General features: G+C 38.1%; 2 protein-coding genes across 3 annotated transcripts in view; one reads left to right on the forward strand and one right to left on the reverse strand.

The window, feature by feature from the left end:
* The first annotated feature begins 88 nt into the window (after positions 1 to 88).
* reep5 (receptor accessory protein 5) lies at positions 89 to 6,809 on the forward strand. The gene is made up of 5 exons (XM_077243342.1): positions 89 to 453; positions 626 to 719; positions 3,100 to 3,238; positions 5,846 to 6,014; positions 6,271 to 6,809. Exons 1-5 carry the CDS (start codon positions 336 to 338, stop codon positions 6,318 to 6,320), a joined length of 570 nt encoding a protein of 189 aa, XP_077099457.1. The 5' UTR covers positions 89 to 335; the 3' UTR covers positions 6,321 to 6,809.
* A 1,615-nt stretch (positions 6,810 to 8,424) lies between these two features.
* The window catches only part of chd1 (chromodomain helicase DNA binding protein 1), a 39,217-nt gene continuing 24,347 nt past the window's right edge, over positions 8,425 to 23,294 (reverse strand). Inside the window, exons 22-38 of one of the 2 annotated variants that reach the window (XM_077243339.1) lie at positions 23,113 to 23,208; positions 22,844 to 23,020; positions 22,472 to 22,632; positions 22,058 to 22,099; positions 21,848 to 21,981; positions 21,520 to 21,658; positions 19,934 to 20,084; positions 19,702 to 19,824; positions 19,375 to 19,518; positions 15,562 to 15,843; positions 14,909 to 15,034; positions 12,705 to 12,883; positions 11,916 to 12,015; positions 11,724 to 11,775; positions 11,337 to 11,577; positions 9,613 to 9,883; positions 8,425 to 9,322 (exon numbers count right to left, since the gene is read on the reverse strand). In XM_077243339.1, the coding sequence (XP_077099454.1) occupies positions 9,242 to 9,322; positions 9,613 to 9,883; positions 11,337 to 11,577; positions 11,724 to 11,775; positions 11,916 to 12,015; positions 12,705 to 12,883; positions 14,909 to 15,034; positions 15,562 to 15,843; positions 19,375 to 19,518; positions 19,702 to 19,824; positions 19,934 to 20,084; positions 21,520 to 21,658; positions 21,848 to 21,981; positions 22,058 to 22,099; positions 22,472 to 22,632; positions 22,844 to 23,020; positions 23,113 to 23,208 (2,499 nt within the window). In that variant the 3' untranslated portion in view covers positions 8,425 to 9,241. Of the gene's footprint in view, positions 9,323 to 9,445; positions 9,884 to 11,336; positions 11,578 to 11,723; positions 11,776 to 11,915; positions 12,016 to 12,704; positions 12,884 to 14,908; positions 15,035 to 15,561; positions 15,844 to 19,374; positions 19,519 to 19,701; positions 19,825 to 19,933; positions 20,085 to 21,519; positions 21,659 to 21,847; positions 21,982 to 22,057; positions 22,100 to 22,471; positions 22,633 to 22,843; positions 23,021 to 23,112; positions 23,209 to 23,294 lie in introns of those variants that run through there. The other variant, XM_077243340.1, reaches the window with a different exon arrangement.

The raw sequence follows: 23,294 nt of genomic DNA on the forward strand, positions 1-23,294 counted from the left end.
TCATGCTAACGTTACGCTATATATTTAGATAAACACCTGGCTAAATTGTGAAAAGGATATCTTTTATGTATTCGACCTCCCCTTTCGTGCAGTAAACGCCATTCTGAATATATCTCTACATATATTTTCTGTGTAATACTCATTCAATTTTACATTTACAAGGCTTTCTTCCTTTCTTACAACTGTCATTTTACACCGTTATTTGAAGGGTGTGGTCGCGGAAGTGCCGTCGTGACGTCACAAGCTCGGCGTGCAAGTCACACACTGAACTGAGAACAGCAGGAGTTGAGCTGCTGTTCGTACTATAATTAAACAATCACCAATCCAGACAAATCATGGCGTTCGGGCTAAAAGAGCGTTTCGACAAGTTCCTCAAGGAGAAGAATGTCATGACGGACGTGCTGTCGAAGATAGAGGCGAGGACTGGCGTGAACAGGTCCTACATCGCTTATGGTGAGCATTAACCAGGAACACATGTGTCATGTCGGACACGTCAGATCAGGAGAAAAACAACCGCTTCAACGGTTTACTCTGTAGCTTTACTGATGTTATGTTTAACCAAGAATAGGGTTTTATGTAATGGATCAGAGGTGATAGTAGGCTGATGTTGTCTTTTGTCTTGCAGCTGTCATCGCGCTCCTTGCAGTTTATCTGGTAATCGGATACGGCGCTTCTCTTCTTTGTAATCTCATTGGATTCGTCTATCCTGCGTATATATCGTGAGTTAAAACCGCAATTTATCTTTCTGTTTGTTCATTCTGGCGTCACGCCGCGGCTGGTTGCGTCATCGACGTCGCGGTTACGGAACGCTGACGTCATCCGCAGCAGGAAGTGTGCACGGCAATACATGTACATTTCCTTCAAAACCTTATGTTTATCGTCGAATTTATGATTACAACTGTGATTTATCTTTAGGTACATCCGTAGTCATGCTTAATTAATTAAATAAGTCAAACACTAATATATAATAATAATAATACAGTGACCAAAAAGGAGTAGGCAGAAGATATTACTTATTAGGCCTACATTTCTCACAATGTCAAATTTTATGTTAAAGGGATAGTTCACCTAAAAATGAAAATTCTATCATCATTTACTCACCCTCATGTTGTCGCAAAGCTGTATGAGTTTCTCTCTTCTGTTGAACACAAAATAAGATATTTTAAAGACTGTTGGTAATCAAACAGTCGATGGACCCATTTACTCCATTGTCTATTTTTCCCTACTATGGAAGTCAGTGGCTGCCGTTTGTGACCGATATATTTTACTGAATTATATTACAGAAATATATTACTGCTGTACAGTAGAATTTAGCTACTTAGTAATTTAATAATACTAACACTAAAACTAATAATAAATTATTATTAACTTGATAAGTAAAAATCTCAGTTTTTATTCCATGTTTTAATTTTAACAGTAAAGCTCTGTTTACAGCACTTTGGCAAAAAAGGTTGTATTTCAGCTTATTAAAATATCAATTAAGTTAATGTTTTTATGCCTTCGTTTTGATTGCCAGACAAATAAAAAAAATAATAGAAATGAAAAATAAAAGTAAAAAATGTTTTTCTATCAATTCAATTAATTAGACACGCTTTTTGATTACTAAATTTTTATTAAACCATTAAAATGTAATCCAGAAAACACAGAATTTGGTATAAAATAAAATTGAATTTGAGAAAAACATATTTAATAGGGGCCTAAACATGTCATTTGTTTACCTTTTAATAAATTGTTTCATTGTATAAGTTTCATGATTTCAATTAATTATACATGCTTTCTGATTACTAAAATGTAAGAAAACCATTAAAATGGAGTCCAAAAAATTTAAATGGGGGGAAATATTTGGAAGAAATAAAACTGAATTTGAGGGGAAAAAAATAAAAGTGATTTTATGGGACCCTATACAAAATGCCTTTCAGGGCACACTTAAAAACAGTAGCATTCAGTGCAGATTCAAGAAAGTACACATTTCAAAGATTAGAAATTTCAATCCATTAAACACTATGTTATTTATGAATGTATTTCTAAACAGGATTATGAAAATGAGTATAAATTTATAATGTTGTTTGATCATTGAAAAGCAGTTCAGCTTTGAGCAAGCTAGACCACAGAAGGCCTCGTGACTCTCAGTTCTGCTCAGTTCATCTCCTAACCTCAATGAAGCCTCTTTAACATATTCCACATGCACAACTCTAACCTTTGCTGAAAAGCCTGTTTTACTCAATCTACTACATTCCTTCTGTCATCTGAATGGTAGTTTAGACTCTTGCAGCTAGTAAAAGTCTTCCAGTATAATTGTACAAACGTCCTCCTTCACCCCGTGCTTCACGTGTCTTTCTGCTGTCACATCTGACCTAATTTTATAAAGTAAACGCAATAATAACTTTTAAATTAAGTAATATTTCAAAATGAAAGTTTACTGGACCGAAGCAACTTTGGTTTACTTGATTATCACTTTATAGTAAAAGCATGAGTCTCAAATATGATCATCAGGCTTTTGATGAAGGTTTATTTGTTCATCTCAGTCATCATTGTATTACATTTCATTAAATGTTTTAAAACTACAGAGCTTTGACTAAGCATTGAAAAATCATCTTACTAAGACATACAGTATTATTGGCAGATATAGTGATTGATATTTATATGCTTTTATGTCAGTATTCTGTTATACTGTTATTAAGATCTCATCATTACAAGCATCAGAATTTCATCTTTTTGAACACCATCTGCACTAAATTGCATATTTTTACTCAGTTTGTTCCTCTGAATATTTTTTTTCTTCCTCAAGCTGCATATTCTCACGCTATCATACTATATGAGCCATAAATGCCTGATGTGTCAAATTTGATAATAAACTTGAGTTCTTTTTTGTCAATAAAAATAAAAAAACAGACTATTATTTCATGTCAGGCTTTACAGGGTTAAAATACCAGTTATGAGTTTGACTGGTCTTCTCTCAAACCCAAGACAGAAACTAGGCGTCTGATGCTGTAAACGCTCAGATCCCTTCTCTTCTGCCTGTTATCTAACATCAGTAAATGAAAAGCCGCTTGAGGCGCTCTTGTCCGTTTGTGTGTGTGACTGTTGATGTGTCTGCAGAATCAAAGCCATCGAGAGCGCCACTAAAGATGACGACACCAAATGGCTGACCTACTGGGTGGTGTATGGTGTGTTCAGCGTCGCTGAGTTCTTCGCCGACATCTTCCTCTCCTGGTTCCCCTTCTACTTTTTGGGAAAGGTATTGGACAGCACATGATGTTGTTGTTCGCTACAAATCTTTTTTTTTATTTTTTTATGAGAACATGTTGTATTCATGTCATGTAAGTGTTTGATTTCGGTTTATTACAGGTGTCTCCATAGCTTTTGGGATTAGTTGCCATATTTGATGTCTTTGATTTCATTCCAACTTTAATTTCTTGATTACAGTAAGCTTACCGCAGAAGTTTACAATTAATAAAAAATGAGCGTAATTCGTACTTGAGCCATATTTCTACAAACACATATTTTACTATATTTCACCTATTTACTATTCTTACTTAAAGGGATCATCACCCTACAATGAAAATCAAGTCATCATTTACTCACCCTGGTGTTGTTCTAATGCCATGCTTTCATTTTTGGACCGCAAAACGAGATTTTTTTTTAAATCTCTTTTTTCAAAAGTTTGACTTTTTGAAATTAAAGTCTTGGAAAACCCTTGAAAACAGACATATTTCTGAAAAGGTGATTGAATTACTGGAAGACAATCGGCTATATTAGAAAATAATGTATAAATTTATTGATAAAACAATCTTTTTAGACCCATCTGATATTGATATAGAGCCACTTCACTTGGCAATGAGTGTGATGTTGCTCATATAATTATCAAACAATGATACACCGAAAGCTGTAACATATACTTGAATAAGTAAGATCTCTGATTGTTGTCCTTGAAAACGAAAAAAGTAGTGCCTGGAAAGTCCTTGAATTTGATTTTACAGTATCTGTACGAACCCTGAGGCAGTGAATAGTGACCCGCATCACGCTTTAAAGAAGACACAAAAGTATCACAGAATGATCTGATGCGATGCAAGTGTTCTGGGGTTTTACGATAGGGTTGGGTGAAAAACAAACTGAGATTTAATGTTATTTAATGAAAAATCTTGACCTTGGCCGTTGGGGTTTTGTGTGTTCATGAGACTCTAAAAGCGCCACAGTTCACTCCGTCTCGCACAGAAAAAATGAGAGAAATCAAGAAGAAGAACTCGACATGACATACAGCCCATGTTTTTCTTCTTTAAGGTGAATATTAGTGATATTCGACTCAGTAAAGTAAGCAAGCGGATGCTTTTCTGGGGTTTCTAGGCGTTGAATTTGTAACAAATTTGATTCTTTTGGATAAACCCCTTGAGACGCATCATATCATTTTCAATGGGGTCCTAGTACACAAAAAAGTGAATTTCATGTGGCATTTTTCTTGAGTCTCATGAACACAGAAGACCAGTGGAGTAGTTGTGGTCAGTATGAAGAGACGCTGAGAGAGAGATCTCTTTGACTCATGTTAAAACACTGAACACAAGCTCAACCTGCCGATCACAAAGGACACACTCCTGCACAACAAATAGCAAGATGGAGTTCAATGGCCGTTTTTATTGATCAAATTTTAACTGATTTAAAAGTACACTGAAGATGCAAAAAAGTGTTTTGTTTCTAGACCAAATGGTGCAAAGGTTATAGAAGTTATAATAAGAGAATAAATCATCCTGAAGTTATAAGAGGAAAGGAAGTGTGTGAACTGGTATTTGGTGTCAGACGGTGTGAGTTTACGATCACTATTCAGCTCCACCCCAATACAAATCTGTCAGAATCTTCCTATTAACCTATTTTTATCTTTTCCTATTCCTAGTTTTGGCGAGAATGACTAATAATAGTCCTGGGAAAGTTGTGCTTAGTTTTTGATCATCATTGATATTATTGCTTTGGCATATGTTTTTTTTATGCCTCTGATTGTTATGGGCGAACTTGTTGTACATCTTCAGATTGAAATATTTAGATGTACTGAAAATATCACATTAGCTAGTAGGAGTGTGACAAAATATTGTGTCACAATATATTGCAATACAAAAATGGAACAATGTGCATCATGGACAGTGACAATATGTATGGTTCACGCAAAATTACTGTGTGAGGAAAACTTTCTAATTTCAGAGTTTTAGTGTCAGCACGACATTAAACTACTATACTGTATATAACGTTGAATATAATGTATAATAATGCATATGTAATAATGTGGGTCCTGATAATGCCAAATGTCTGTTGTTAGTAAAAAGTAAACTACATTATTCTAAATATATCTAGTCAGTGACAGAGTGCAAGCATATTCATCTAAAATAATTCTATATTTTCAGCTCCAGAATCACGAATATTGTTATTCTGGTGTCTCTATTGTCCTGTGCTTTGCGTTTCCAGCACCAAGTCCAAGCCTATTCATTTACACACACAATGTAATATCAAATTTAGCATTTTAATCAACAGTACATTTAATTTTGTGAAACTTTTATCATATGTCTTGGAGTATCGCAATAATATTGAATCGTGACAATAGCTATTCATGACTCATGACCAGCTGAATAACAATTCAACCTGATTTTAATAAGTTTTGACTCCAGTTTCAATGATATAAGGCACGGTGATACAGTCCAAACGTGTTTAGCTGTGTGCTTGATATCATCAAAGAACCGTATTCAGGTACAAAAACGTCTGTGTGAATGGACTGAAGTAGACAGAAGTCTTATTAAGGAGCGTAGTGTTTGTGTTTTCTGATGTGGAGAGTATAATGTAATTGTTCTTGTTCTGGTCTCTCTAGTGTGTCTTCTTGGTTTGGTGCATGGCTCCCACTCCATCCAACGGATCTGTTCTGCTCTATACAAAAATCATTCTCCCCTTCTTCTTAAAGAACGAAGCCAATATTGACAGTGTGATGAAAGACGTCAAGGATAAAGCATCAGATGCTGCGGACAAGTTTAAAGAAGAAGGTGAAAACCAAATGCATTTCATGTCTTTTGCCAGTTAAAGTTTGTTTCTGATTTGAGGAATAGCAATCAGAGATAAAATTATCATAAAGGATCTTCCCTAACGTATGGTTTCATCAATGATTTGATTGATACAGTATGTCCAAACTCTGCATGCTTTTTTAGAATGACTGTCATGTCATTAGTTTTCTTAATGATCTGTAAAAGCAGTTATGCACTGATTGGTAATCCCATCTTCTTCTCTTTTTTTGTCACGCAGCCAAGAAAGCCACTGCCAACCTTATTTTTGAGGAGAAAAAGAACTTCTAAAAGCCACCGCCATTTCAACTGCTTCTTATCCTACAGGACGACACATGCCTGAATAAATGTTGCCTTTATATGCTTATTTTTAATTTTTGAAAACTGGAAGTTGGCTGATTATTGTTACTGTCTTTATACTGTGGTAGACATATTAGATGACATCAGACAGCCCCGGAGCTGACAATCCCAAGTTAAGATGGTTATGTTTAAGCAGCTAAGGCATTTATCATAAATTATGTTACAGAAGTCCAGTGACGCTCCCCCCGCAATGCTTCAGTCTCAGTAAACATCCTTATCTTTCCTGTAGACACGTCTTTAGCTTCTATTAATAGGCATCTAATGGTTTATCTTGCATCTTATTTAACATATTCATTCTAAGATGTATTTGTGTGTGATAAGATTTTTTGTTTGTAGAAAATGTCTATTCTGAGGATATCAGTGGAACTCTAAACATATGAATCATGCATTTGACATCAATTAAACCATTGAAATCCACAATTGATTGTGACGTATGCTGCTTCATTTCTTTTTCTTCCTTTAGCAGGATGCCGTGGATTTTGGTTTGTGAGTGTAAATCGGTGTTATCAGCAGAGTCTTCACTGAGCAGCACAACATCTCTAGGCACACAACCAGTGTAAGGAGGGGAGGAGAGAGTACTCGAGTATTAAAGTGAGAACTTCAATCTGTTCACTGTAGGTCACATGCATCAAACGGCCCAGTTCAGGGTCAAAGGAGTGAATGATGAATGACGCAATACATCACTGACAAACCAGGGCTGCGTCTCAAATCACACATACAGTATGTTACAAAAGATGTCTGAACTCACAGTACTCATAAGAGTAGGGAAAAAGTCCCCGGATTACCTACTTCTGGCGAGATTCTGATTCGATGGACACTTTACTATACAATGAGGCCACAGACAAGGTAGGTCACATGGTGAGTGTAGTGCATCCAAATTACATTCATACTATATGGAACATACTTTTTTTTTTAGTACTCTCAAAGTATTTATTCTAAATAAGTACCTACTCGAGAGTGTGATTTCAGACGCAGCCCAAATCTAATCTGATTAGATGGATTCTACTAAAATTCCTGGAATTACAAATGCATCATGTTGAGGTGACGAGCAACACATAAGAGTTTACTCTAGTTGCTGCTGATGCCAAACCTCACAAATATGAACAGTTACTCCTGGTTTCACAGACTACTAAAATTAATGTTTGAGCTGTTTTAACTGAAAGCAATTTGCACTGAGATATCTTAAAATGTCAGTGCTATTTTTGTCTCAAGATGCACATCAGTGATGTGTTTTTCTAAGACACATTTATAAAAGATACTCAAATGTCCTAATTGAACTAAGACTTAAGGTGCTCAAAGCGATGTCACGCGTTTTTTAGGCAAAAACATTTGTCACATACAACAAACATCTCCTCACTATCTGCTAGCTGCCTGTCCCCTGAACACACTGTAAAAAACACGGTCTCTGCAGACACCCCAGGCTCCACAAACGGCAACAAAAGCAAACTGGGCTTACCCGCACCACGAAACCTAAACTGTTCCAGCCAATAACCGATAAGAAGGGTTTGGGGGGTTAGTGCGTGGATGAGGAGGAGGGAGGGTCTAGCTAGCCTTTGTTTTGTTTGACAATACTTTAAACGTCAACAAGAAGTGATGTCACCTGACATCGCTTAGAGCACCTTTAATCTAAACCCTGTCTGTGAAACCAGGGGCCAGTTGCATATAGACATTGTTAGGACTATCTTTAAGAATTCAAATGACCAACTAGCAGTTAGTTATCTTATAATCAGTGTCAGTAATCAGTCTTACTTTTAGGTATTAAATGAGTCAAATTGTGTTTTTATGTAACATACTTCAAAAGTTATGAACAGTCTTAAAATAAAAAAATAAAAAAACTAACTTGTAAAACTAGTCTTAACAGTTTATGCAACCAGCCCCAGGCCAAAAAGTTTATCCAAAAACCAACCCATTTTAAAAAGTCTGTATTTGTTGGCATGGATGAATACAAGGTCAACCTTGTATCTTCCCAAAACTATTTTGAAAAATGACTGCATGAGAACTACTAGAAATCACACTAAATTACATTAAAGCCAGATTACAGGTGAAAACAGTGATTTGAGTTTAATGACTTTATAAACAATTATATAAAACAATAACTTTAAAAATCCATGCATTTTCAGTGTAAATTTGGATTTGAAATATAGAAAAAGATTTATATACATCAGCATGTCCTGTAACAGCATTCTGACTTACTCGGGCCAGTCAGCAGAAAAACACTCGGGCTGCATAGAAAAGAGTACATTATTGCCAACATTTATAGAAAACAAGAGGAAAGATTATCATGGAAATGTTCTAATGAGAGCTCATAAGTGCCTCTAGCTATGATCGACCCTTTCAGGTCCTTTTTTTTTATTACAGAGTTTGTATTTTATGACATGATGCCATTATAAAGTGAGGCTAATTCACTTACAAATAGAGATAAACTAAAGAGATCAACAAACAAAACGTTCCTACAGAATGTATACACATGGAATATTTATCCCATTTCATAATTCAAACTACTGAGATTTAAAAACGTCAAAAAAAAAGGAGAGAAAATAGCCTGAGTCGATGGGGAAATAGTTAAAAAAATACCAGCCTGAGAAAAGCCCATTTGATTTACTTTATACAATAATTTACAGTAGTACAATGTGAAAAGTGACATTATTTGATGCGCACTAAAAAAAAGTCTAGATTATTTTACAGCTGAGACAGATTTAAATAATTCAAGCATGATGGAAAGAAAAATTACAGATAAAAATTGGCAAAATGGTCACAAAACACTGTAAACGAGGTACTTTGGAAGGTGAACCCCAGTCCTTCAGAACAGAAACCCTTGATAAAGACGACACGCCGATGTAGCGTCCTTTCACTCAACACTTAAATAAGCTGCGTTCATTTACGGGTGTGTGTTGGGATCCAGTGTCGCACGCGAGAGTGAAACGTGGATTCGTCTGTTTCAAAGTAAAACAAAAACAAAAGGAAAGTAGTCAATTTATAAAAATAATAATTAAAAAAAATTACTCTGCAGCACCTACGAAAGAATGCAGCCAACTCTTAAATACAAAAATAAGTGTAAATCTGTGTTTCCTCCGAGGTGAGTAGGAAAGGGCGGCACTCCCAGAGTCCCAGCGGCCATCAGTCCCCTAAGGCATTTCCTGTGTGTGTGTGTGTGTGTGTCTCTATGGCTGATCAGGAACGTTGTGTGGATAACGTTGCGCTATGTCTTGCGGCTGCTCCAGACCTGTTCGGGTGTGCTCTTGTGGTCGGACGAGTACTCAAAGGGCGAGCGCTGGTCCCGGGGCGAGCGTGGGCCGCTCCGGTGCTCTGTCTGCCAGTCCGAGTGGTAGCGGTATTCCCGGGAGGATTTGTGATGCGTGTAGTCGGAGCCGGGCCGGTGCTCAGAGTGGAACCGGTGGTCGGAGTGCGTTCGGTCCTTGGAGTTGCTCTCGGGTCGGTGCTCTCGGCTGGAGCGGTGCTCGTCCAGCTTCCGGTGCTTGCTGTCGCTGTAGTATCTACAGAACCAGACATGGACACACGCATTACCATATCAGCATGATGATGATGACGACACATCCAAGCCCTTTTACTGATGCCACAAAAATAGAAATTCTCACACTAATATAAAGATATTAGAAATACATCATACCTGTATATGACTAAATTAGAAATAATTTGAAAATAAATATGAAAAAATTAATCTGTAAAAGCACTGTCAAAATAAATGGTTCATATCAGCCAAGCCGATAATTAAATAAACGGCAAGTTTAGGCGTCGGTGATATATCGGACAACCGCTATTACCAACCATCTACAACAGTGGATTTTTCACTTCAAGGCCTCCCCATTGTCAACTAAAATATTTGATAGTTTTAAAGGGGATGTCTAATGTGATTTCATGCATTCTGAATTATTTGATAGTCTGAGTCGATTCTCATGCTAAAGATGAACAAAGTTTCAAAAAACAAGTTGGACTGAGTATTTCTGTGCCAAATCCACTCCTTCAGGATTCGTCTTCAAGTGTCGGAAAGTTTTTTTTCGAGTACGGCCCTGTATGACGCCATAAAGGGAGGAATTCCTTGTATGAGCACGTGGAACCAGAGCAATAGCAAGCGCAACGCCCATCAACGTGCTTCGTTCGGGTTACAGAAGCAGTCTGCAGCGCTGTGATTTTGTTTTTAGACCACAAAATCAGTGAGTTTTTGGTTGTGAGGGAAAGATAACCTTGTTCAGCTTCCCTGAACAATTAAGGGAACAGTGGATGCAGTTTGTTTTTCCGGGGCAGCAATGGAGTTGTGCAAATGTGTTTGTTTGTTCCTGGCATTTCGGTGATGGATTTTTTGTAAACCAGGCTCAGTTCGATGCTGGATTTGCAGATCGTTTGTAACTGAAAGATGGAGCGGTCCCAACGATAAAAGATCACGATCATGAGTCAGAACCCCAGGCAGTAATTAAAACTGTATCAAATGTCTGTGTTTTGTTGGCAATCGTCTCATAAGTGCATATAATGTAAACAAACGAATAGTGAATCATAAGTTATCCAGGGATAATGCAAATGATGCATTGTGCGTGACTCTTTAGCTCCGCCCACGGCTCACCTACAGGAGCTCGACTGTATTCGGAAAGAATCGGTACAGCTGTAACTGTCTTTTAAAAATCTGATAAGCCTAAATACTCTTCTGAGGTATGAAGGATGGAATACTACTCTATAGGTACTCCAGATTAACTGTGTGGGGTATGTACCCTTGAGTAAATCACAGCCACATTGAACTAATTAGTTCCATCCTTTTAATTTGACCCCATTTTAAGATGTACCAAAAATGAAGGAACAGATTAAGTCATGGGATTCTTCAGTTGTGGCCATGATATACATGCTTTCTTATAAATCACCCTGTTCACACAATGGAAAAAGGTACATTTGCAAACAATGACTGTGAGGGTAAGCAAAAAAACCCGCTTGTTTCCTGACCTGCTGTCCTGTCTCTCTCCTCGGTCTGCGTACTGGTCTCGGTCCCTGTCGCGCTCACGGTGGTCTTTGCCGTTGCTGAAGGAGGAGTAGGGTCTCTTGCGGGAGTCCGAGCTCTTCCGGTACAGGTCTGCAGGGTGGCGCTCTTTGCTGTGTTCATGGTAGCGAGACGAGTGATGTCTGTCAGAGCTGTAGCTGTCTCTGCTGCTGTCGTCCTGCTGCGACTCCTTTATCCGCTCTACATCTACAACACAACGCCACGCAATGTTACACGCATTCACAGAAATGTGATGCCATTAAAGTTATGTAAAAGAAGTAGTGACACATCCGATTAAAAAGATTGTTTATATTAATTGTCAAATAAATAGAGACACCAGAGAGCAGACATACCTGCGTGTTTAAAGCTTTGTGTATTTACAGTGCTAGTGTTCTGTTCCACTGCCTGAAATTAAACAAGCATCAAGTTCAATCAAAAGATCCCAAAGATAATGACATCATTTATTAAAGCAATACAGCATACAAAACTAATTCAGCAAAAAACATTCAAACACAACAGTATTTTCAACAATGTTGTGTCCATACCTGAGCATTTTCCTGTCTTTTCTTAATGGCGTGCTTATACAGTTTATGCAGTTTCCTGGCATCAAATTCAGTGAATTTCGAAACAAATATCCACAGATTTCTGGAATATGGGAACAATCAAGATATTGATAAACTCAAAGTGATTTTCATTTATATACTATGAATTAGAGCTGCACGATTCTGGATCAATTAAAAATCACAATTTTTTTGTTGGTTTAAAATATTTCATGATTCTCCCACGATTCTGAATAAACAACTGTTAATTGCTGCGGTCTATTTAAAAGATAGATATACATGTATATATTTGTAAAGTGCTTGAATAAATGATTCAATGACTCACTCATAAATACTTCACTTGTTTCATTACTGGATGAATCAGTGTTTTTGAATGAATCTCTTAAACTAAACCTTAAAACAACTTTTTTTAGTTAATGATCTGTAAGACTGGGGCTTTATTAATACTATTCATTGATTAGAGTAAATATTTTGACATTTGGGTATAAAGTGTTTTAATTCTACAATATATGGTGTAAAAACCTTGCCTACAGAGAGACAAGGGTCTCAGGTTTTTAAGAAATAATGATGCTGTGTTGAAAAGACAAACTGTTTCATACCTATACTGTTCATAACCAACTGCTCTCTTGCTCAGCGCAATCGTACTTGTCAAAGGTTTAATAGAGCCGAATCGTTCTCATTTAGGAATAAGATCAAGTGGTTGTTTGAAACGAGTTCGCCATCTTTTAACGATTGATCGTACAGCTCTACTAGGCTCATGATAAATGACCGTACTTCCTCCACTGTTTGATCTGTTCGGGGTTGGTGTATTCTCTCAGACACTCGGTGATGTGATCTCCTATTTTGATCAGGCATTGTCGTGTGTGTTCCAGCTGCTCTCGTTCAGACAGACCCTTCTCTGGACGGTCCAGCTGCTTCAGTGCTGCCTTCACGGGCCTCATGCGCTCCTTACACTGACAAAAACACAGACACTTCAGTACAGTACAATCATCTACATCAGTATCACTCACAAAATGAGGCATCAGCTTCTGTTCTAAACCTAGAGTTTCGCCGACTGGACAAACAAACAGGAAATTTTGCCTAAAGGTGAGCAGTTTCTATATCCACCCTTATTAGGGTGTGTTCACACTTGGCAGGTTTGGTTGGATTAAAACAAACTGTGGAGTGATTGCTTTGTTAGTGCAGTTCATTGTGAACGAGTGTGTGAACTCTGTATGAGAGCCAAAGCAAAACGTTATCTTGCGCACAATTTGCATGCAGTGAGTAGGAGAAAATTATATAGACAAATTTATGACACTATATTCAACAACAGTTGTTCCATGCATCATACATTATTATCAAGGGTGCACGTAACTTTTCTGGTCCTCAAGGGAGCAGCTGGAGATGCTGCTTGGTACTCACACTTTACACGGCACACTTATCCTACTGTTTTTTTTTTTTTTTAAACATTAATGACATGGTGATAGCAGCATAATATTCCTGCTGTTGTCTAAGACCGAAAGCACAGACGTCGTAACAGTAAACTTTGACTCTAACATTATTTTCCTGTTATCTCTGTAAAGCTGCTTTGAAACAATCTGCATTGTAAAAAGCGCTATATAAATAAAGGTGACTGACTGACTCTATGCTGGTTAAACTTGGCACGCATGTGACTCCTGGATTAACTGCTGAACCGCGGGTCCATACACATCAATTGATATGAGGCAACCACTAATAATTAATGAACACACTTGTGATGCTATCTTACCAGGGATGGAGATAAATCCTACTCAAGTAAGTGAACGTGTCCCTGTCCCCAGAAATGTTAGTACTCAAAAGTGCTTCCCTCCACGTTTTCCGGTGCGTATTGTTTATTTTTGCCACGCATGCGCATCAGTTATTGTGCACCCCTGGTTTAGCCATTTCTACGTCATTGCTCATGTACAGAATGCTCCAGTTTCGGGTTTCAATCAGACCAAGTGTGTACATTTTCTATCAAATGGATTAAAGGTTTAAACCACCCTTTGCTAGTGTTGTCAAAAATATTGATACTTCGATGTCTATGGATACACCGAAACCAGCTGCACGTTATCGCTCACTACCTCTTCTCCCCAACGCCGAATTGGCAGTTTGAAACACATTGCCTCCCCTCCCTCACTTGTCTCATTCGTTCCGGTTGAATAATGCTTGTATGCATGCCTCATTGACCTATACAAGTGCCGCGCACATAAAGCCGCCTCTCAAACAGCCCGAGTACCATTTTTTCATGACTTATTGCGCGCAAAACGGTCAAATACATACAAAATTATGTAAAATTGTACGTCTTGCCGAGTATTCGGGTAAATTTGGTCAGTTTTGGAATGTAAACAATTATATTGGATCTGTGCATAAGCTCTTAAAGTGACAGCAGCCTAATAAACCTGCTGCTGTTTGTCCTGTTAATCAAAGACCAAAGAGAAAATCACTCGTTGCTCTTGACTGAATAACTTTTGTAACTTTAATTGTAAGTACTTTAGCCTGTATTTAATGATTAATCTAATCAAATGCAGAATAAGACTAAATCATTTTCACTTTCATTTCTTACCTGAATACTGTTAGACCAACCTGAAAAGCTTAAAGCTGTGTTTATTTTAAATATCTTTTTATTCTATTTTATTTAATGTATTTATTTGGGCTATATTTTTCCTCCTGGTATCGAATATCGATATTTTTCAAGATATCGTATCGAAGTTGGAAATTACAGTGTCGTGACAATCCCCTTACCCCTTACAATCCTAAGGAAATTTCAATTGGATTTGACTAATTCATTCCAATTGGATTTGACTAATTCATTCCAATTGACGTGATCACATATGCCTTTATTCCCACTGTGCTACTGGTCCGAATGCAATTTGATTATTAGGGCCCAAGTAAAAGCAGCTAGTGTTTGTGATGTGGCTTTGGATTTCCTGAGGAAAGGTTTGGATCAGGTGCATGGCTCCCCAGTTCTTCAAACTCACCACACTGAAGGTTTTCTGGTCCAGTTCTTCAGACTCCTCAGACAGATGAATGGCATCTCCTCCAGTGGGCGTGTGCACGGGGGTGTCGGCCTTCTTCTCCCGCACTTCTGCTTTCACCTCTACAGCCTGAGAACACAGTCAAACGCTGGTTGAGTAATTCATGCACATGTTGGACCAATACTATAGTTGGATACAAAGATAAAAATGACACATGATGTCTTAAAACCTAGCGAGCTGCATGAAAACAGCGTTTTTTGGAAATCACTGGCATGTGGCTGCTGAAGGCCCACTAGCGGAGAAACTATTTTGGCCTGTTCTTAATAAAATCTGTCAACGGTCAGATTCAAGTCTCCTCACCAATTGACATGAAAAGATTATAAATATCACGGTCTATAAAACATTAACAGAGATGATTATAAGCCAGAACTGTCACAGAATAACACTGGGATGAGTAACTATATAGAGACCACGTGCATTTGAATGAGTGAGATAAAAGAGGCGTATAAAAAGGATATGCCATCAAAATAAATAAATAAAAGTTGTCTATAACTGGACTTTGAATGGGCCTTTGACTTCCAAAAATTTTTTCAAGGTAGGCAGCTCGCTAAGTTTTAAAATAAAGCCGTAGTTAAGAGATGTGTTAGAGTTGTGACCTTCTCTGCAGGAGTCTCTTCCTCTCTCTGCACAGGTTCAGGCTTTATCTCCTTCTCTTTTGGTTCCCTCTCTTTGCTGTCACGGCCCTCCTCTTTTTTCTCCTTCTTGATCTCCTTTTTAACCACTTTCTCGGTTACGTCCTTCTCAACTGGCTCTTTATCCTCAAACTCGTCCTCGTCGGACTCTTCCTCATCCTCTTCCTCCTCCTCCTCTTCCTCCTCATTTACTGCCCGCTCTGAGACACGTGCTCTTCTGTTGGGCGGCTTCACTGGAGCAGTTTCCTGTAAGACGACAGAAAACACATTAGTACTGGTAATGCATTTAACTTCCAGAATGTGATGCATTTCCAAAAGGAACAGAATATACTGTTGCAAATAATGCTTTTCCAAGATTGGTTATGTCATTAGAACAGTTGTTTAAGAGACAGAGAAAGTCATTCTGCACAACAGGTTGGAGGACATTTAATTATCCAAGTAAATATGGACAATTTGGATTTTTTGTTGTTAAATGTTCAGAATAAGTAGCACACTGATGAATCTGTGAAAGAGCAGGAAGTAGAGATATGGGCATCATTTATAATGTCTCCAGTCTCCACCTCTTTTTGCCAAAGGCCGATTTTGTTCCTATAGCTTTATGAAATGTCTTACAGTAGGATGCATCAGACCTCATTTACACTATATTGCGCATCATCCAGTAAAGTCCCTGCCAGATTTCTGTATAACACCCGTGCAGATTATCCAGCCTTGGGAAAATCACGCTGTAAAGGCATTACTGCCCTTCTCAACAGTGCACCTTGTGAAAGTGGGTTCTCAGCACATGAAAAACAAATATAGACAGTGTGGACAGAATTTTTTTTTAAATTTTTGTGATATTGTCTATATGGGAGAGAAGTAGAGCCCGACCGATATATCGGCGGGCCGATATTATCGGCCGATTTTAGGCATTTTCCTAACTATCGGTATCGGCATTTATAATGGCCGATAAATGAATATTTTAAAAAATGCGGGTACGGTGATTCATGTAAGGGTGGCGCTGCCAATAAAGCACCTAAAAGCTGTCACAAGAACTGGGAAAAATAATGATTATGAATACAACAAATATAGCAAGGAGACATTTTAATTGTTTATTAATTAACAAGTGTTTTCAGTCAGTGTCAGCCAAAGATGAAGTTGACGATGCTGACTCGCGATCTTCAGTGAGTGCGCGCCAGAGAGAAATGCACATTTCATACGATTACATGAGTCTGTCTGTCTTTCGTTTTGAATTGTTCTGTTTAAAAGTAGACATTTCAATATAGATATATTTCAATTCTCAGGTCTATACGCTGAGTTTCGGTTCATGAGACGAGCTCCAGTTCACCCGCAGGCGCCTCCGTGTCGAGATTATCTATCGTCTGCTAAATTTACTTCTTATAAATTAAATCCAGGCAAATGGCTGATGAAACATCGATTAAAATTAATATACAATTAATACAAAACGAAATTCACTTTGAAACGAAAGGTTTTGTGCTTTCTGTTTGATGTCTATGTGAAAGTTTCAAAGCATTAGTGCCACTTTCAGAGCGCTCACGTCCGTAGTGCTGAACTGTCGCGTCTGTAACATTGTTTTTTCCTCATAAATGCAAACACGAAAAATAAAATAAAATAAAATAAAATGAATATTTTATGTAGCCTGTGGAGACTGAGAGCCAACCCTTCTTCATCCGGTGGGTAGTAGCCTACTTGTGATTTGCGCAGTGTAATTCACAGAATTGATTTCTCTGCTACAAGCCTCTGTCACGTATTGTGTGAGCTTGTGACTATTGCAAGCGCGCAGATGAGAAGTCCTGATTATATTGTCTGCTATATTTAGGCCTTCTTCTTATTTATTAAGGCAATTGGTTGATGAAACATTGATTAAAATGCGTGGCACGAGCGATCTCCGACAGTAAACTGATTCTGCTTTGTCTAGGGTAAACAGCTGTTGCGACGCGAGCAGTAACGGCCGCGTCCGGTGTAGACACAGTGTTAAAGCTCATTCTGCCTGATAACGCTACGTTACAACATCAAGCAATTTTCCAAAAATGTATATAATTATAACACTTTATATAGGGCCATTTTGCATTAAGAGTAGCCTAGTTTCACGTTTAGTACATTTTGCTTACTAATTATTTAAAATAGTATAAAAGTACTGTACATATGTAATTAAAAACGTTTTCATTATGATATTATTCATTTTACTTTAGTAAAAAGAAAGATCTGAGTTCTTCCTCCACTGGTAGAGATTAGAGGAATTAAGAGTAAAAATAGAAGATAATAAGGTTTTGTCAGTGACACTTTTTATATATTTATTGATACAAGTTATGACTAAATTAAAAGACAAAGTCGTCGTTAGTGAAGATTATGCAACAGTATTTAGAATATAATATAATATAACATGCAATGCAAACTAGTTTGGTTATAATTCGCATTCTATCATTCCCCCTGCCTCCATTACATATCTGTGTCACACAAGTGTTTGATTACCACATTTGAGTGATCATTGCAAAACGTGTTTATAAAATATATTTATTCTGTTTATAGCTACTGTGTAAAGTACCCATCAAAAGTTTGTACACACCAATAGGAAAGTGTCCAAACTTTTGACTGGTATACTGTACTATAATACACATAAATAATATTGCTACTGTATTATAATATACACATAAATAATATCGGCCGATATATCGGTATCGGGCTTTTTTTACTCCCTAATATCGGTATCGGCATCGGCCCCCAAAAATCCATATCGGTCGGGCTCTAGAGAGAAGGGTATGCAGAAGGATGTTAAAAGTTCAGTAACCTTAAGCCAGCATGGTTTGGAAAATCTATTTCAAGCTTGATGAAGATCCAATGAAAATTAAAATGGTTCAACATTTTTCAATCCAAGGCCCCAGCTTGTTCAATACAAAAGTTGCTTGTTTTCAAATTTTTTGTCAATATATTACAATAAATGAAATGTAATTTTAAAAATTATATTACATTAAAATCAAAATAATGACATTCTATAGAATGTTCTTCAAGGTTCAATGAATTTACAACTTTCCTACTTGTTTGTGATTATGGGATAATGCTTTTACAATTAAGTCAAACACAATTTCTCAATTAAATACAATTAAAATGTGTATTATAAAAATTTCCATGAGTCTACGATGTTTATGACTTTTCCAGGTCTAGAAACCTCACTTTTTCAAAAATTACATAATATATCCAGGTTTTGCGAGTCATCCTGGCACCTAAACAAAAAATAATCTCAATAACTGATATAGCTTGCTAGGTTCAGCCGTTTTAGCTTATTTAAACTCTTTTGTCATGTTTGGAGTTAATGGCCTCATGAGCAGTGCTTGGAAATGTAGAGCAATTGTGCTTCGGGTGACCAGAATTTGAATCCTGACTCATAGCCGTTCACCATAAAAATAGTTTTAAGCCACTTCACTTGTGGCCCCCTGGTGGAGAAGAGTTTGCAATAAGAGTCTGAGATGGTAGGTTTTTCAAAAAAATGTCTGAAAATCTAGTTGGTAGAAACACCAAAGCTTACAGTTATTAGCATAACCATCTTTAGTGATGCTAGTGGATTAAAGATATAAGTTCAGGCTGTCTTCAATGGGCTGTTTTACTGTACGCACAGTTGCACACAGTTGTTTGTGAAACCACATACAAGCTGATTTCCATATTAATGTGCTCTGCACCCATACACAATCAACAATGACAGCCTGTTACATCAGACATGTGCATCATGGCACAGCAGGTCAAAACGACATCAATCCTCACATGGTATACCAGCTCAACACAAACCTTCTCCTCTTCCTCTTTCTCATCCTCTTCCTCAGAGCTCTTATCCGATGGCGGCGCAGAGGACAGACTGTTCGTCACATCATCCATCTTCGGTTTTAAAGCTTTATTCTTCTTGCCTCGTGGTTTTCTCTTACGTGAATTTGCCTATAGAGCAAAATAAATATCAGTGTCTGTTTTGAACCGAATGCATGTTAATTGTGAACAAAGACTGAGAGATTGATATTGAGCTCTGAAGCTTGTGCCGCTTTACAGAATACCAATCTGCTTTAAGTGAACCAAATGATATTTTGTAGTATGTGTAGATTGTGTTAAATCTGCGTGACTTACAGTGCCGGCCTGTTTCTGTGCTTCCTTCTTGGCGAGATCTTTGCTCAGTAATTTGATGAGGTAGTCAGCTCGTGTCTGCAGCTGTTTGGCCTGTGGCTTCTTGTCAGGATCATCTGGAAGGAGCTGCAACAAGTTTTGTAACAAGTTATCATTTGATGGGTGTCATACATAATCACTAAAACAACAAGAACAACAGTATAAGAGGGCATGGTGGTCAAAACTGTTTCTGTACCTTATGTGTGAGGTTAAGGTCTGGGTCCATCTTGATCATCTCCCAGCTGCCATATCCGTACTCATAGATCCCAATAAGCAGACTGGAGTCGTCCTCTTTACCCCACTCAATGTCAAAATGAGCTGCCTTTGAGTGGCATGGGATAATATACCTTTACATATTAGGAAAAAAAGATTAACATATTGTCTAACAAGCAACTCTTCTGCCCTCACAAAGCACCCAAAGGAACAGAAAGCAGGGTCTCTTATAAACAGCTACTTTTAAAACTAACTTAGCGATTTCTGAGAAATGCTGTTGAAAATGTAAAAACAAAACAATTTGGTGAAAAACACATTGTGTTTGTAAATAGTGCTGGTTGTGTGAATAGAAAACACTCTTAGCCAATCAACAGTAGGGGGCACGTCCACTCATGATGGGGGAGGAGAGAGAAAGAGGAAGAGAGTGAACATTTGTGGAAAGACTGTAAAAAGAGAGATGGCTTTGGAAAAGTCCAGAGGAATATAATTGGGAAAAAAAGCGTTACAATCAGTCAAGAACTTTAGGACCCGCGTTCATTTCGGAAATCTTTCGGAAAGCGGGAGGGCCTGAACATGGATGCTGAGATTGCTTTGTTTCTGCCAGATACACGAGTAACAATAGCCACGTTTCAACCAAAATACCTGGAACAATTTGTCCCAGGAACTTTTTCCCCCCAGACCTGTCTGTGTTTCCACCGTGGTCTAAAGTATCGTGAAGATTAGGCAAATAGTCCGGTAACGTAGGACTGCGTGCTTCTTTACAGCTCCCGCTGAATTTCATCCACTGAATTTAAGCTTAATAAAGCCTGAACCTCATCAGCAGTCCATCAGTCGTATTTTTTAAACTCCATTGTTGATTCGAATAGCAAACAACTCTTACTTCACGCACCGCAATAGACTTTAAAAAATGGTGGTTGAAATAAAATGCTGTAATGAAGTCAATAAATCAATATGCTGCATGAACAACCAATCAGCATGTTCAGCGCCCAAGTCCCACCCCAGAAAGTTCCTGAACTTTGAAAAAGTACCATCTCGCAAGAAAGAACTTTCTGAGGGGGAAATATTTATCCGGAGCTTCATTTAGACCCTGGTTCCAGTGTTGGAAACGCACCGAGTACCAGGCCAAAGTCCCTAGTTCCTGGGGAAAGTTCCTTCGGTGGAAACGCAGCTATTGTTTTTTTGTTTTTTTGCCATTTCACAACTGGTTCAACCATACTTGTGAGCTTCCTGATACACCAGCTCTTAGTCGTTGTCTGTGTTGCATAGCGTGTTTGTTATTTTGTGGGCAGGACAATGAAGTGAAGGGTGTGTTTGTTTGGGAGACAATTTCAAATATCAACAGTGTTTCCCAGAAATCGATTACTGCACCTTTCATGACATAATTCAAAACAACGCTGGCAGCTGAACTCTATTCAAACCAAATATGAGGAATATAGTGTCACACTTTATGATAACTACAATAATCAGCAGGTTTTCTGAGGGGGTTTTTCATTGAGCAGACTCGTAAAAATCATATGACATTATAACCATATAACCCTAGCCTGGTTGTGACAGTTTTTTGCCTCTTACCTCTTCCTCTCCTCCGGGTCAGAAGGAATGGCCTTGTGTAATGGTGCCAGCTCCTCCTCATGAGAGATCACCAGCTTAGCATTGACTTGAACCCCTGAGATCCTGAAGGTGGGTCCCTTTACCTTCCCTCGTCTACCTCCTGATATGAACCAAATTTAATTGGCAAATTTATTGACTATTGTCTTACTCTTTTACAACATCCAAAATGTTAACTAACTCTCCCAAATGCAAACTCATCAGGTGTGAAAAAGGTGACAAAGAACCCAGAATTTCATGGTTTACACAGACACGTTAGTGATCAGTGAAGGTGGTTTTCTGATGCTCTTGCCTGAGGTTCGTTCAGGTCCACAGGGGTTCTCCCGTAACGTTCTCAAACATCCGTTGTGTACGGTCTCTGCCAACCGCCGCAGATCATTCTCAGATTTATCCACCAACTCAGCATCCCGAGCGATAGCATCCAGCCTGTGATACACATCAATGAGAGAGGCCCAACCGCTAACATATGAAGCGGAAAAAAAAACAAAAAAAAGGTACTTACCTTTCTAAAGGCCCACCAAATTTTTTGTAACTTTTGATAAATCTGTGTGGGAAACAAAAAACATTAGTCACATAAAATAAAGTAATTTCAAACTACATTATTAACTATTTATTGGATTAATAATAAAAAAAAAAAATCTAATATGCTTGACTTTCAGGAGTAAAATATAACTATCATTTTCAGCTTGTTTGTAATTTTCTTTGTAAAGAAAAAAAAAATTTGTGGAGAAAAACAATTAAGAAACCTCACAGCATTATCCAGTAATACACATTTCCACAAGATTCACAAAAAATCTTGTGGATTTTCACTGATTCCAGCAAAAATTCTCTATATTGTAATATACACTATCATTAGCAAGAAATCAATCTGCTTATATAGTGCTGAACTTGACAAACGGAGCATCAGCGGCTTTACCTGCGTATCTCAGCATCAGTGAAACCTTTAATGTTCTCTCTTGGAATAGTTCGAGGTCTTCCTCGTTTCTTGGGCCTCTTTCTGTCGGAGACCGAGTCGCTGTCTGAACCAGAGTATCGTCTGTTCCGGCTCCGTCTGCCCTCGTTTCCATTAAAGTTGGCCTGTCATTGCAAAACAAACAAGTACATGAAGAGAAAGTACAAATAACTGCAGGCGTATGTTGCTAGATGTCATTTTTCTTTTATCCTTCATCAACACTGCTCAATTTATGTATACAACTCATGATGTAACCCAAGCATTTAATCTTCTAAAGTCATCAAACACATAGACGATTGTGTTCTCCCAGCATTAAGCCGAGTTCGATTGACTAACCTGTTTAGCACATTTCCTCATGCGGGGCAGTAAATAGATCTCGGCCAGCTCTTTTTGTCTCTCCTCTTCCTCAAGTCTCCGCCGCTGTTCCTCTGGGATAATGTCATCCCAGTTCTTAACATTCCTCTCCGTGTCCATGTCAATCTCCTCCTCCTCCATCATGGAGAAATTTGCCACCTGCAAGATGGAGTAAGCCGTGTTAATGGTGTTACAGAGAAGGTTCAGCACACGGGCTGAAGAACTATTTGCAGTATGTTTAAATCGCACACCTTGAATTGTGAGAGGAGCTCTTCTCCTACAGTCGATGGTCCAGGATCGTTCTCTCTGGTCTCTGCTCTCTTCAGGATTTCATCAATGTCCATCTCCTACAGGATCAACAAACAACATCAAGCATCAGCTTCTGCACAGAAGCCCACGTTCATGCTAGGGATGGGAATCTTTAGGCACCTCA

The sequence above is a fragment of the Siphateles boraxobius genome, unplaced genomic scaffold, assembly GCF_051911475.1.
Source record: "Siphateles boraxobius isolate OS27281-9 unplaced genomic scaffold, OSU_SipBor_1 25, whole genome shotgun sequence".
Classification (NCBI taxonomy): domain Eukaryota; kingdom Metazoa; phylum Chordata; class Actinopteri; order Cypriniformes; family Leuciscidae; genus Siphateles; species Siphateles boraxobius.

Coding starts and splice junctions, on each gene's coding strand:
- reep5 (XM_077243342.1), top strand. CDS start 336: ATGGCGTTCGGGCTAAAAGAGCGTTTCGACAAGTTCCTCAAGGAGAAG. Junction 454..625: donor CAGGTCCTACATCGCTTATG/GTGAGCATTAAC, acceptor TTTGTCTTGCAG/CTGTCATCGCGCTCCTTGCA. Junction 6,015..6,270: donor GGACAAGTTTAAAGAAGAAG/GTGAAAACCAAA, acceptor TTTGTCACGCAG/CCAAGAAAGCCACTGCCAAC.